Below are 14,804 nucleotides of genomic sequence, written 5' to 3' on the forward strand. Positions count from 1 at the left end.
TTTAAATTGTTGCTCAGGAAGAGATTTTGACAAAACTTTATTATATTGCAGTTTAATGACAGTTCACTCTCTATCGGTAATTCTTGTCCCCCTCACTTAACCTGCTGATTACAGGTTACCACACCAGTCGTCATACTATTAAGGTGAATCAGTATTTCCAAGAGCACTAAAAAACAACCTAAACTTAATTCATCTTTCTTCTGTTTTTGAGTTTGGCTCCTTTCTACAGAAAGTGGTGCCGTATTCAGGCATGGGTGGGGGGCACCGCAGATGGCCCAATTTATGCTGAGTGTGGTGACCCAGCACAATCCACTTTTGTCACAAAATACACACTTTTACAACAGGTGACACTAATACAAGCATTTATAAAATATATATTCAGGTGCAATGTTACAAATCAAAACGACAAATGTGTAACTGCATAAACCAAAAGAGCTCTGACCCACTGAGGTATTGACTCCACAAGACCTCTGAAGGTGTCCTATGTTATCTGGTGCCAGGCGTTAGCAGCAGATCCTTTAAGTTCCTCAAGTTCTGAAGTGGGGTCTCCATGGATGGGAATTGTTTATCCAGCACATCCCACAGATGCTTGGTCGGATTGAGATCCTGCGAATACGGAGGCCGTACCAACACCTTGAACTCTTTCTTTCATGTTCCAAAAACCACTAATGGATATTTTTTTGCATTGCAGTAGGATACATTTTCCTGCTGAAAGAGGCCACTGCCATTGGGGAAATCTTCTGCCATGAAGGGGCACTTGGTCTCTACCAATGTTTAGGTAAGTGGTCCCTGTCAAAATAACTCCCACATGAATGCCAGGACCCAAGGTTTCCCAGCAGAACATTGACCAGAACATACATGCCATACCATACAATGTCTCTGCTGGCATGCCTTCTTCTCTGGTGCCATCTTCTCCTCAGGTAAACAACGCTGACACATCATGTGCCGAGTGCAACAGAAAACGTGACTTATCAGACTAGAACACCTTCTTCCATTGTTCCATGGTTCAGTTCTGACTATCATATGCCCATTGCAGGTGCTTTTGGTGGTGGACAGGGGTCAGCATGGGCACTCTGACCGGTCTGCAGCTACGCAGCTCCAGACTCAGCAAGCTACAATGCACTGTGTGTTCTGTCACCTTTCAATCATAGCTAGCATTAACTTTTCAAAAATTTGTGCTGCAGTAGCTATCCTGTGGGATCGAACCAGACGGACTAGCTTTCGCTTCCCACGCACATCAATGAGCCCTGGGTGCCCATGACCCCATCACTGGTTCACCGCTTTGCCTTCCTTGGATCACTTTTGGTAGGTACTGACCACTGCAGACCAGGAACACCCCACAAGACCTGCCATTTTGGAGATGCTCTGACCCAGTCATCTAGCATCACAATTTGGCCCTTGTCAAAGTTGCTCAGATCCTTACATTTACGGAATTTGGCAGATGCCCTTAGCTAGAGCGACTTACATAAGTGCATAAAAGTCTCATCAGTGAATAATATGTAAATATAAATGTGTATAACCCCAACGTGAAATGATCTGGGCAACAGAAAACTCAACTCTCAACTCTCCTTAAAAAGGGTGAGGTCTGACCAAACAGGATATAGGATTATTCATATTTGACAAGCTAATTTGCTGCTCAAAGTAAAACTGCAAACAAATTGGAAAAGAAAACAACTTTACTACCAATTATGATTATCATCATATTATTTCTATACAAAGCCTTAATGTAAGCATTAACCGCAAAAAAAAAAAAAAAACTTAAAGTGCAAACAGAAAATGAATTCTATTAAAGCAGATATAAACTCATGATTCAAATATGCCTGGCATAAAAATCTTGTTACAGTGTGACGACTTCAAATCATCTGAAAAATAAAAGGCACAGAAGTAATCTTCGTATTTATACAAAAAGATACGACAGCACTATGCCACCATGACTATTCAAATGAATGCTACACACAGATTGAAAAGCTTACAGAACAGCATAAATCAACATAAATTAGTCTGAGTGGTCAGTAGCATAATGGCTAAAAACTTTTTTTTTTGTCATCCTGCAGAAAAGGCCCAAGTTGTATAACCTTGAACAAGACATTTAATCTTATTACATATAATATGCTAAAGTGAGAAAGACAAGAAAGTCAATAATATAATGACATTAAGAAATACTACTACAGCTGTCTGGGATGCCAGTGTATTGCAGGACACACAGCTACAAATGCAGCATAGAGATGCTAATTAACTTATTGAGCAGTGGCAGGAAAGCCACACAGCACTGGGGAGAACAAGCAAAGGCGGGACAGGAATCCCCAGCTGCCCTCGGCTGCATTACCTAATATGTCACAGTCAGGATGGAAACGGGCAAATACAATTAGCTACTGCAATTACAGAAATGTTCAGTTTACAGGTGAGCAACATAAATGTTCTTGATACCTTGTCACATCTACTGGTGTACAAACAGTATCTAAAATTTGAGTGCTGTGCCAAGCATGCAGCCCTTTATAGAAAGAGGCTTTTTACAGTATTTTTCACCAAAAAAAATAACAATTATACCTTAGTTTCAGAGTTATCTGTTCTAAAAGTTAACATCATAGATTAAAAAATGTTCTGTTAATGAAAGCTTGACAGAATAAATAAGACCTACATATTACCTTCTGGCAGCTTTATAAATTTCTGCTTTAATCCGCTACCAGTAGTATCAGGCTGGGACTTTCGTTCTCTGGATCATTTTTGCTGTATCTATCAGCTTTTGAGACATTAAATTATTTGAAGGCGAATACAGGTGCAATACAACTTCAAATGTACATCCAACTGGCAATTTTCACATCTGGATTATGGTGATGGTGACTGCTGAAACCTGACCCATTGTATCACAATACTACCTCAGGATATATTTCAAATTCAGTATATAACACACCATTGTACTTCTTGTTACTTCATCAATATGTTTACATTTATATGGTTATTCAAGACAAATTTCAGTAATGATATGAGCAGAAATGCTGCTTCCCATAACCCTGACTAGGACAATCAACTGCAAGATAGATGGATGTTACAGATCCTTATTTATTATTGTACAAATGTCTGCGTTCTCAGATGCTAAAACCTTGATTAATCATAGGGAGAATTTATTTTGATTTGTGGTCCTGAATAAGCCTGACAATTATGCAGCAGATGTTCAAAGAACGCTGACAAGATGGGGTCCGAATCACCTCAAAACCTTTCAGTAAGGTCCTTGAGCACAGTATTTATTCTGAATCTTACTAACAACAAGGGTAGAAATTTTGGTGGTGCTACACATTTAATAAGCACTGTCAGGTTAATATGTAAATGCTGTCCGCACCCTAAATCTTAAATTCTCTTTGAGAATAATTCATTGTGCAGCTAAGGCCAAACTGAACATTCAATCCAAAAACGCCAAAGCTGAATAAATATTACTGCAGAAAATGTTGAAAGTTGTTAATTCAGTAATCCTACCATAATTCAATTCAATTGAATTCAATACAATTAATTTTTATATAGCGCCTTTCACAACAGTCATCCCAAGGCGCTTTGCATTGATTTGTTGTGATACATAAAACATAATTAGAGTAATACAGAACAGGAAAAAGGAAGGAAAGAACTTAAATAAAGAAAGCCAGATGACAAAGAGGAGAGGTACCAAAAACTTCAAAGTAAGGAGAAAAAAAAACTCTGGGGTCCAAGGTCAACTGGCTGCTCCCCCCCCCCTGGACACACTAGCATCGCTGAGAACAGAAAAGAGTGGACTTGCTTGCTAAAAGGTAGGTATTTGCTGTGATTAAGAATCAAGACAAAATCCATCAGTGAGTCCGTTATCCACGTTGGCCAAAGTCCATCAATAACTATTTTCTCCACACTGGCCTGAATCAGATGGCACTGAAGGCTGGACCCACGATGATACAGTTCTTATGTCCCATTCGCAATGTCACCCCCTCCAAAAGTATACAGTAGTTTTAAAAGAAAATTTTCAGGTCATACTAATGTTAGTATGTATCAGCTAAACCAATAAATATCACACAAATCCTAAGGTACCTCTATGATGACAAAGCATGAGCATACCTGTATATGCATGTATTAATCTGTCTCATTGAATCTTAATACAGCAACCTCATTCACATTCATGAATTTGATATTTAAGGTTATTTAGGAGTTGCCTGTGAACAAATAAAAACATGTGAACCTATTTTTGAAGACTGCTGAAAGATCACAGAAACTTGCTGATGATGCATAAGGCAGAAACAGTACTGAAAATGATTCAGGTCACATAAAATGATATAATATATAAATATTAATAATGAATAATATTTATTAGTGCAAGTGCATACTATATCTTTAATATCATAAGTCTTGGCTTAGGGCGCTGTCTCAGTAACCAAACTCATTTACATGTTTGCTGTCTCTGTGAAATCCCACATTTCTCACAATATGTTTTAAATTTTTCAGCGCGATTAAATTTAATAATGGATCCAAAACATACTGCTCCCAGCGTGTACTGTAATATCTTTGTACATACAGGGACAAAAAGATGGTCTGTATATTACAGTCATGCGTTGCTAACAACAGGGATATGTTCCGAGAAATGTGGCGGTACTCCTTTAGTATGTACTCCATTGCCTTTCACACTCCACCACTGGGTGGCACATACATAAATGCACTCAAATGGCACTTGCATTTTGTTACATTTTCAATTTTCAAAAAAATAAAGGAGCCACTGAGAATAAACATAAAGTGGTTGAGCACACGTTAAAGTGGTACCAATGCATCGTTTGGCAATTCCGTCAATGTGCAAAAATCATAGTGTATTTACACAAACCTAGATGGTACAGCCTACTACACAGCTAGGCTATATGGTACAGCCTACTACACAGCTAGGCTATATGGTACAGCCTACTACACAGCTAGGCTATATGGTACAGCCTACTACACAGCTAGGCTATATGGTACAGCCTACTACACAGCTAGGCTATATGGTACAGCCTACTACACAGCTAGGCTATATGGTACAGCCTACTACACAGCTAGGCTATATGGTACAGCCTACTACACAGCTAGGCTATATGGTACAGCCTACTACACAGCTAGGCTATATGGTACAGCCTACTACACACCTAGGCTATATGGTATAGCCTACTACACACCTAGGCTATATGGTATAGCCTACTACACAGCTAGGCTATATGGTATAGCCTACTACACAGCTAGGCTATATGGTATAGCCTACTACACAGCTAGGCTATATGGTACAGCCTACTACACAGCTAGGCTATATGGTATAGCCTACTACACAGCTAGGCTATATGGTATAGCCTACTACACAGCTAGGCTATATGGTATAGCCTACTACACAGCTAGGCTATATGGTATAGCCTACTACACAGCTAGGCTATATGGTACAGCCTACTACACAGCTAGGCTATATGGTATAGCCTACTACACAGCTAGGCTATATGGTATAGCCTAATGCTTCCAGGCTACAAGCCTGTAAAACGTTACTGTACTGTTGGCAACTGTAACACAATGGTACTTGAATATCTAAAAACATCTATGCATATAAAAAGTACAGTAAAAATACTGTATATAAAACATTTTTAAATGCTCCATTATAATCTTATGGGACCACTGCCGTTATATGTGGCCTGCCCTTGACCAAAATGGTATGCGGCTGCATGACTGTATATAAAAAGTTGTGGATTGGAAATGGCAAAGCAATTTCATATGCAGTGTACAGTATAGTACTGATTGTTTTGAAATTGGTAATAAATAGACTTCCAATGTTATCGGCCAGCAGCCTTATATAGAATTGAGGTTAGGGGTGCCCAAGAGTTATTCACGAATTTTCACATTTGTGGGGATCTTCTGCCCCTAACCCTCGTCAATGTTAAAGTATTACTGTACTTATATATGGCAAATGAAGAAATGTACAAAATACATAAGTTTATAGAATGTGATGTGAAATGAAGTGCAGGGAGTGGGGGAAAAAATAGCAAGGGTTCGGCAAATTTCTGAACAAGAAAAGATTGGACACCAATGCGTTTCCCAGACAACCTCATCGACCCCTCACACCCCCCCCCCCCATCTAATCCTTGCTCCTCCCATACCCCAAACCTCTACGGTTTCTATACATACTGGCCAGACTAACTGGAAATGTGAAATCCAATAAATGAGTTTTCACCTGAATGAGTCCTAATCATGACATGCAACTGAAAGAGACTCCAATGGTACAAGTAGAACTAAGTAGGCACCACGTGACGTGAAATAAGCACACACACAGATCCCAATGCAACTGATAACAAATGTTACTACAACCAAGCTTCAGGTAGCTGGCAAGAAAGTCACACAAGCACAGTGGGGTGTATATAAGCACAGTGGGGTGTATATAATCTACTTAGTGTACCAGATCCCAAACGTCTAAAGACTAAATACTAGGTAACAACCAAAGAAATAAATTTTAAATTTGGAAATTACATATTAATTATAACATACTTATGCACTGACCAGGACTAGGGCAATGTGAAACAATTTAATTCCTCCACCTAAATTTCAATGGGCGGGGGGGAGGGTGAGGGGGGTTGGGGGGATGTACACCTGTATTTAATGCCATGTTTTTTCGTAATTTATAAACACATTTATAACAAAAAATACTGCTGACATATGATGAGTTGTTTAGATATTTGCTTCAACAAGCAGCTGAACAGGAGAACCGTATAAAGTGGCCAGTTATTGTATATTTGGCCATATATGAATTGTATAGGTATTCTTGGTGCAACATGCTAAATTTACATGGTCAATGTAAAACAAATAAGAGTCATATGTATTCTTACAAGATTTTCTTCACATAGGAATACAATCTTCTGGGTTAAACCACACCTACATCCAAGATTAAGCACTACCTGAACAAATAATTTAGCTGTTTGAACAGATACAGATAGTCCTGTACTTGTTCACCCCTAGAACACAGTAATTAAACGCACTGAATTTACTAGAAGCCAGTCATATTGTGAAGGTCGATGCCAAACTAACATTTAAGTGAATACTGCCAGAAAAGCCACATAGCACATGTAAAACAAGCAGTGCTGGTAGATTGCTGCAACAAATGATTAATACACTTACTTTGCAGAGGGAGCTGAGATCAAACCCAAAGGACTGTGCATTGCGGGAACCAGCATTCATGTAGTTGCCCGTAAGCAGGATGAGCTCCAACAGCTTGCAGAAGCTCTTGCTCTTGCAGATTTCCTCACAGGCCGCGCTCACAGCCATGATGTCCGGCCGGATGTTAGTCACCTGCTCCTCAAACTGGAGCTTGAACAGGATGCCATTCAGCCGTGGGCGAAGCTGCTTGACACTGCTAATCTGGTGAGGAACCAGAAAAATAGTTGGATAAGTTATTGGTTAGGCTCAGGTAAAAATTGGATTATTTTTAATGTTATACGCAAGATGGCATATATACACGTAGGGCAGCACTGAAGGTAGAATGGGCGAGGACTGTAAATCTATCAAGCAGCTTTTTTTCAATGAACTGATCACTGGTGAATCGACATGTACTTCCTGACCTGTTGTTACTTGGAATCTTTTCAGAACCTTAATCAAATAAAAGACCACAGTTCACTCTAAAACACCATCTAAATAATCTTTTGCATTACTGTGGGCTTCTGATCTATTTTTATTGCAGTTTGACAACTGAACCCAAAAATGGAAGCTATGTAAATGAATTGAGAACAAAAATGAATTTAAGTTACTATGTTTACTGTTTGTTTTTTTTATTTATATTAAATTACCAGATGCTCTATCCACACTGACCTACAATTGAGAAAGCATGGGCAGCCGGCCCTGGCAGCTGTTGTGGTGAAGGGTGCTGCACAAAGGCTCAATGGTAAAATCACTCTCCCAACCACAGGATTTGAACCAACAGCCTTCTGATCAGAGGCACAAAATCCTAACCCACTGACCACACAGTGTTCATTCAAAGTAGAAAACCTAACTACAGAGACTGGCAAGCAGACGTATCAGAAGTAAAAGATTTCCAACAAAAATGAACAAGCACACTAATAAAAGAATACAATATTACAGTTCTGTCCGAAATCTCAGCCTCAATCACAAGACACTGTCATTTTGTATGAAGGACTTGCTACGATTTCTGGAAATTATACTGAGAAAGACTGCAAATGCAATAAAGGAATCTGCTGGAGCGTTCTCTGCATTCAGCAAACATATTTTCACTTGTGCGAAAAGTGTATTTAATAACATTGCATAAAATCTTTGCATTGTTTGGCTACCAACATTAGCTTTAGGTTACCCTATTTATATGTAAAAGTAACACTCCATCTCAAATGGGTGTCAGCTTTGTGTCCCTGCAAAACGTCAAACTGTAAAAGTTATGCAAATTCTTGGTGTGCCTTTGACTCTAAACTTCTCCCCAGCAGAACTTCAAAGATGACGACTCACAGTGTAAAGCTGGCTACCAGGAAAGTGGGTTTCTTTATCTCTGTACCCATGGCTCTCTACTCACCTTCACACCTAAAACATCTATGACCTACAGATGACAAAGTACAAATAATGAAAGAATTCAGGGGAAATTAGACAGCGGGTAGAGGGAGCTCCACATGTGTACAAGAGAGACAGAACTGAAGCGAAACAGAAAAGGAAAGTGGGGGCATAATCATGGGAATTGGTAGTCCTGAATTAGATGATATGTTTTATATAAAACTGCGGGTCAGTGATTCCCAATCCGATCCTCAGGGATGCACAGACATTTTTGCTCCATGCACGTTTTTGCTCCATCCCCAGATTTTAGCTGAGAAGGAGCAAAAATATGGACTATCTGCGGGTCCCCAAGGACCGGATTGGGAAACACTACTGTGGGCTGTTTAGGCATCAGAGGAATGGCAAAGCATTTTCATAAAAACCTGAGATATTGTATTTGTTGTACTGCTTGAGCACAGAGAAGTGGTTGTAAATGATAAAGATTAAAAAGGATAGTTAAAAATGGTAAAATAATACATTTTGTTTACTTACAGCACCATTAAGATAATTAAACAAATACCTATAAGCATGGGCGTAAATTATGGGGGGGAGGGGGGGGGGTTGTAGCCCCCCCAATAAATCAAAACCAGCTAACACAACCCCCCCAATAATCATGTTCCCCCCGTAATGGGTGGAGACCTCAACCCCCCCAATGTTCCAGCCAAAGTTACGCCCTTGCCTATAAGCACTCCACAATATCAAACTTAAATGAAAAAGAAAATATCACTATGTATATGGGAGACTGTCCGCTGTGAAATACTGAATCTCCATTATGACTCTCACTATTTCCATTACATGTAATTTCAATGCCACAGATAAAAAAAATAATAATAATTAAGCGTCTGGAATAAATTACATAAAACACAGCACATTTTCAAAGACAGGACAAGTTCAGATACAATTATTTTTTGCATCTCTTTTGAGAAGTGCCTGAACAATTTGCAGACATCAATGGCAGACAGAATTCCTGTCAACTGCATGAACAGAACAGCTTTAGTATATTATACCATCAATACGGATATAAAATATCAAGTTCAACAATTATTTCCATTACGATAAAATGTAATTATGTTCAAGCAAAACGCACATCATTCTAAAGTTCAAAAACAGGGGAAAGGAAGGGAAAATATCAACATTAAGATGTTACCAGCATGAAACACATTAACACTGGGATAAGAAGGGGGAAGCAAGAAATTTGTATTGCCACACTTTGGTGTCTTTGGTTTCAATTTGCCTAGGATGCTACTACTGTGTTTGGTCAGCATTTCCGCTGCTGAACAGCTTGGAGATGACCTGGCACTGGCCAGCTCAGACCAGGCTGTAGCTCTGGATGCTCCCTGGTACAGTGTGCTGGTTAATATGCATATATATAATGAATGGCTGCAAATGGATTCATGTGCCTTCTAGTAACGTACATGCCTTTTCAAATGAAGGGATTCTGATTATTATAGGTATTTAAAAAAATGTTGGACTTTGACACCATGCATAAAACTAATGTTGGGTTTGTGAATGCTTGATGGAAATTGTTATAATGAGAAGGACATCAAGTTGAAGAAAACTTCCCCCCCTTTTCTAAAACACACAAAAAGGATCAGTGGTATTTGTAGGAAGCAAAATTATTGTTCTTTTTATACCGATCCTGCTACTGCTTAATGTTCTAGGCCTTATCCTGTGCCTGTATGGTTGATTACTGGTGTTGCTGAACGATTTGGGGGAAACATCTAATCATGATTATTCTGACAGATATTGCGATTGTGATTTGATTTGTGATAGAATTTTCAGTTCAATATTCAGTGGGTAATAGACTTAAAACATACAGCACAGCATTACTACATGAGATACTATCAACAAATTAACTGGTCTATATTCTAATGCAAGGATGAGCACTTAAAGATATGAACCGTAACATCCGACATGTATTTATTGTTATTTTTTTTAATTAACAGTGAACAAACAAACAAACAGGGATGCACGTAACTGGTATGCAAGTACGCATTCACCTTTAAAAGCTATACGTGTGGCAATCGATTGTTGTGGGAGCAAATGTGTTCGTATTTTTTGCGCATTTGTGCTGATATGACAAGAAATTATTGCTAAACTTAAACAGCTGAACACAATCACAAATTGGCTTTATACAAATATAAAATAAATGTATAAGATTTTCTTATGAAATTTCCAAAAACTAAAGTATGTAGTTTTTAGGTCCTTGAGCACAAAATAAATGGTAGTAATAATAATAACAATAATAATAATTTATAATATAAAAGAAGACATGGGAAATCTTTTTTAAAGTATGAAGCACTGATTTTTTTTCCCTGAAAGGCAATAGACACCCCAAAGCCAGCAGGAAGGTCACCTACCACCACGCCAAACTGCTCTGGCTCTGACAGGCTGCTGTACTCGCACTTGAATTTGGCCAAAGCGTTGAGCTGGTCCTGCTCAGGAAGATGCTTCACCAGGTTCTGTTTACAGAGACAGCAAAGAAAACACCATAGCAGAAATCAATTTATGTTCCTACTCTTTGTTTAAAGTGTGATTAAAAAAAAAAAAACATGCAACTACAGCAAAAGTCTTTAGACTGTGAGTGGACAGGGGGGCAAGGCCTTCTAAGCACTGCAGCTGATGTTCTGGGATTTGGGACTAACAGTACTGATGGTGTGGGTTATCGCATTTATTACTGCACAGCTTGATATACTACCTGTTACAAACAATTATTAAAATTGAATAAAAAGTACCTTGATTTCAAAAATAATTCATGAAACAATGAACATTAATGCTATCAGTAAGTGTTGACACAAATGGTGCTTTTCCATTGGCATAAAGGAATTGGGCCTTACCCATCCTGTACCGTGAAGAGACTAGTTACAGCGTGGTAAAGCTGTTGCCAGGTTTGAAGAGCGACAGTGACGTAAAACCCGAAGAGACACCTATTTATTGTTCCCATGACGTACATCATGATTTACTATGTGCTAATTTTCGCTAGCACATCTGTGAATCACCATGTTATGTTAGCATCAAACGCTAGCGGAATTTCTGTTCAGCCGTTATGTAGTACTTTTTTAAAGGTACCATGGAATGAAAATCTGACAAAGATCAACATGTATGTTCTCTCTTGGGGGCTTGAGTACACAGTTTCCACAAATGCACCTGGTGACAAATAGTATATACTGACAGCCATTCAGTCTGGTCAGGTTGGGGAGTATGCACTGGTACAGAGCGTTGTCGCAACCGCCACACGAAAAACAGACCTCAGGATCCCAGTTGGCGAGACCCCAGGCAGACACGCCATCCACTCCTCCCCTCCAGAAATAACCATCTATCTGTCACAGCCAGGTGTTACGTGGGCATCCCCTTGGCCTGGTCCAGTCACTCGGGTCCTCAGCAATGATCCCGAGGTGTTCTGTCGTATGATGGGTATGGCGATGCACTGTACCACTGCATGCTCCCAAACCTGGCCTGACTGAAAGGCTGCCAGGATACATTTTCCCTCGCCAGGTGTACTTGTGGAAACTGTGCTCTCAATGGACAGTCATTGATGTAAGGTTATTGTGACTGCTGTGCGCATGTACAGGAATCACTAGGTTCTCTCACATTATCATTATTTCCAAAACTTTGGCACCTAAACTAGTCTTTATTACACACACACACAAACAAAATCTTTAATTAGGCCATCAGAAACATACGTAATGTACTGTTTCGCCTCACCAATTTTGTTTAAAGCGTTTTTCATTTGCAGAGTTCAATCTGAGTATCTTCCAAGAAAGTATACGCAAATGCTTAAAATTAGAGATGCACTTATCCCATATTCAGATTGGTACCAGCGCCGATCCACACTGATTTGATGCCTTGGATTTTGGCCATACATGACCGATCCACGTCCGATACTTACTTTTGGCAGTCTCAAAAAAGATAGCTCCTACATCGTGTTAAATCTATTTGAACAATCAATAGCACAACTCTTTCCCATTTTAGATGCGTTATTGCAGCATTCAAGCTGAACGCTAACGCCGCCAGTCAGTTTTTTTGTTACTCAGTAGGTGTGAGCGCAATGACTTCCAGCTGCTGTGACGCAAGAACATCAGATAAGAGGGTGGCGATCTGGAAGTATTTTATGCTTTTAACAACTCGTAGCACAGTGATTTGCAATCTTTGTAAAAACAAAGGTTTGAGGGGTGGGAGTAGCGTTTCATGGAAAATCCCACTGAACAAAGTGCACGCAAATGTGTGAGACACCACAAGTGATATGATAAAAGTAATGCATGATTTGGGAGTGACTAGCTTTGGCAGCTTTGTGCGCTTGCTGCAGCTTGTGATATGAAGGGCTGCTAATCGCAACGAAGTGTGACGCTGTAGCCAGTGGGAGAAACATTATGTGTAAAATTCCCCGCTTACCACTTGCGTATCCTCGCTTGGAAGATATTCAAACTGAACTGAAAATGCCTCAAAAACACTTATGTACAAAACATACAAAATGTACAAAAAAGATGTACAAACAAGTACATAATGCATGTTTCTAATAGCCTAATTAAAGATTTTTTTGCATACATTTTTTCATCTGTATTTATATATTAACATTTTAAGCTAGTAATTAACATTTAGTATATTAAAATATTATTTTTTTCATATTTTATTGATTATTTTATAAGTAAAAAGAGCTCTTGTATTGGAATCTGTATCAGTATCGGAATTGTATCCGAGATAAAAGAATGTGGATAGACCCTATTAAAACTCCCCCCAAAATTTTTCTCCCACTGCTAACAGCATAATTTACACTTTGTTGCGATAGCAGCCCCTTGTGTATCACAAGCTGTAGCGAGTGCACAGGACAGCCCAAGCTAGCGCCTCCCAAATCATCAGTGCAGCTCTAGTAAATACATAAACCAGTAACATGGTTGTTAATTATCAAATATTATGTACTGTACATAATTGTATACGCTACATACAAGTGGCAGCGCAGTAGGTTTGTTTACACCAGAATCACCACAAACACGTGAGTAATGTGTCGCACTACATCATCACTAGCTACTAGGAATTTTTCAGCTGTTATAATCTTATGGGACCACCATCATAAATGTGATCCGTCTTTGACTGAAACACCATTATGCGGCACATGACTGAAGAGATCTTGGTTCTGTGTGAGCCTTCGCAGTGGCTGACCATAAACCAACCTATCAGAGCAGAGCTTATCAACATATTAATGAGTCCACCAAGAAAGGGAAAACTGCCTGTTTCATTTTAAGACCAAATCATAGAGTTGTAAATGGGCCAGTAAAACTGCTTCAGGGTATTTTTTTGACCAAACCAAGTTCACATACCTTCTAGACACCGGCAAACACTTTACTGAAAAATGCATTCTATGGTACCTTTACATAGGAGAAGCATCTCTTCCCGGTTTGGTTTGGGTACAGCTCGGTTCATCGTAATGGGCGAAAAGTGCTCAAAGTTTAACAAACTAGCGTAGGCTCAGAAAATGTTTCCTTCGTAAAATACAGCAATTCTGTAATATGTTTTATTGCTATCAGAAATAGGAATCATGCATAGCATAAATCTGAATCCTAATATGGAATGCATCCACATCAATATTGTATGTAAAACAGTAAATTTAGCATTAAAGATATTACATTAATATTAAAATGTGTGTGTATATATCCCCTGCACTCGAGTTGATGCTTTGTAGCATTCCCAAACTATTTAACATCAAATTATTGCAGGCTTTAAGAATATAATCCTGAAGAATAATTATGGAAACAAAACAAAAACGTATCCTTCAACTGACTTAACAAAACACTTGGAGCATTTCTGTTTTTAATGCCGGTTTACACCAATGAGCTTTCAAAGTCAGACAATGGAATATTAGGTAGGCCTGAAGGTGTATGGCAAAGCCAGGGTTCTTTAATTGATCACAAAATCAAAGCGATGGGAGGGAAACCCCGTGAACCAGGTCTGATACGTACGCTTACTGCATGGCCGTAACTATCAAATCTCCGTTCTAACACGAGCTAGGGATGCACCAACGAGGGTTTTCCTGAATGCAGACTGATGCAGATACAGCAATGGATTCATTATGAGATTTGATATTATTAGCATTAGGTAGAATTAGAACTGCATTACTCTATAGCCATTCAGACTCATAAATTAAGTGTGAGCATGAGTTTAGTTGTTGAGTGGAGAAAGCAGAACCAGTTTAATATCCTTCAAAGTGAAATGAGAGAAAAACATCTGATAAAGAAAATGAATGCTGCAACCTGTTCTGGGAATTTTACATAATT

General features: G+C 39.0%; 1 protein-coding gene and 1 long non-coding RNA gene across 8 annotated transcripts in view; one reads left to right on the forward strand and one right to left on the reverse strand.

Moving 5' to 3' along the window:
- LOC111834110 (protein diaphanous homolog 3-like) overlaps positions 1–14,804 on the reverse strand; it is a 190,002-nt gene that overhangs the window by 65,031 nt on the left and 110,167 nt on the right. For all 6 annotated transcript variants that reach the window (XR_011982953.1, XM_072700476.1, XM_072700475.1 and 3 more), the window contains 2 exons: positions 10,896–10,997; positions 7,126–7,365 (listed from right to left, as the gene is read on the reverse strand). Coding sequence is in view for 5 of the 6 variants with exons in the window: in XM_072700476.1 (XP_072556577.1) it covers positions 7,126–7,365; positions 10,896–10,997 (342 nt within the window). In the remaining variant the exon portion in view is untranslated. The remainder of the gene's footprint in view (positions 1–7,125; positions 7,366–10,895; positions 10,998–14,804) is intronic.
- On the forward strand, positions 7,248–8,980 carry LOC111834112 (uncharacterized). 2 transcript variants are annotated; one of them, XR_002835911.2, is made up of 3 exons: positions 7,248–7,368; positions 7,794–7,885; positions 8,433–8,980. It is a non-coding gene; the product is annotated as an uncharacterized lncRNA (long non-coding RNA). The 2 variants fall into 2 exon arrangements; XR_002835910.2 differs by having other exon boundaries at positions 8,436–8,980.

Source organism: Paramormyrops kingsleyae, chromosome 16 (genome assembly GCF_048594095.1).
Source record: "Paramormyrops kingsleyae isolate MSU_618 chromosome 16, PKINGS_0.4, whole genome shotgun sequence".
Lineage (NCBI taxonomy): Eukaryota > Metazoa > Chordata > Actinopteri > Osteoglossiformes > Mormyridae > Paramormyrops > Paramormyrops kingsleyae.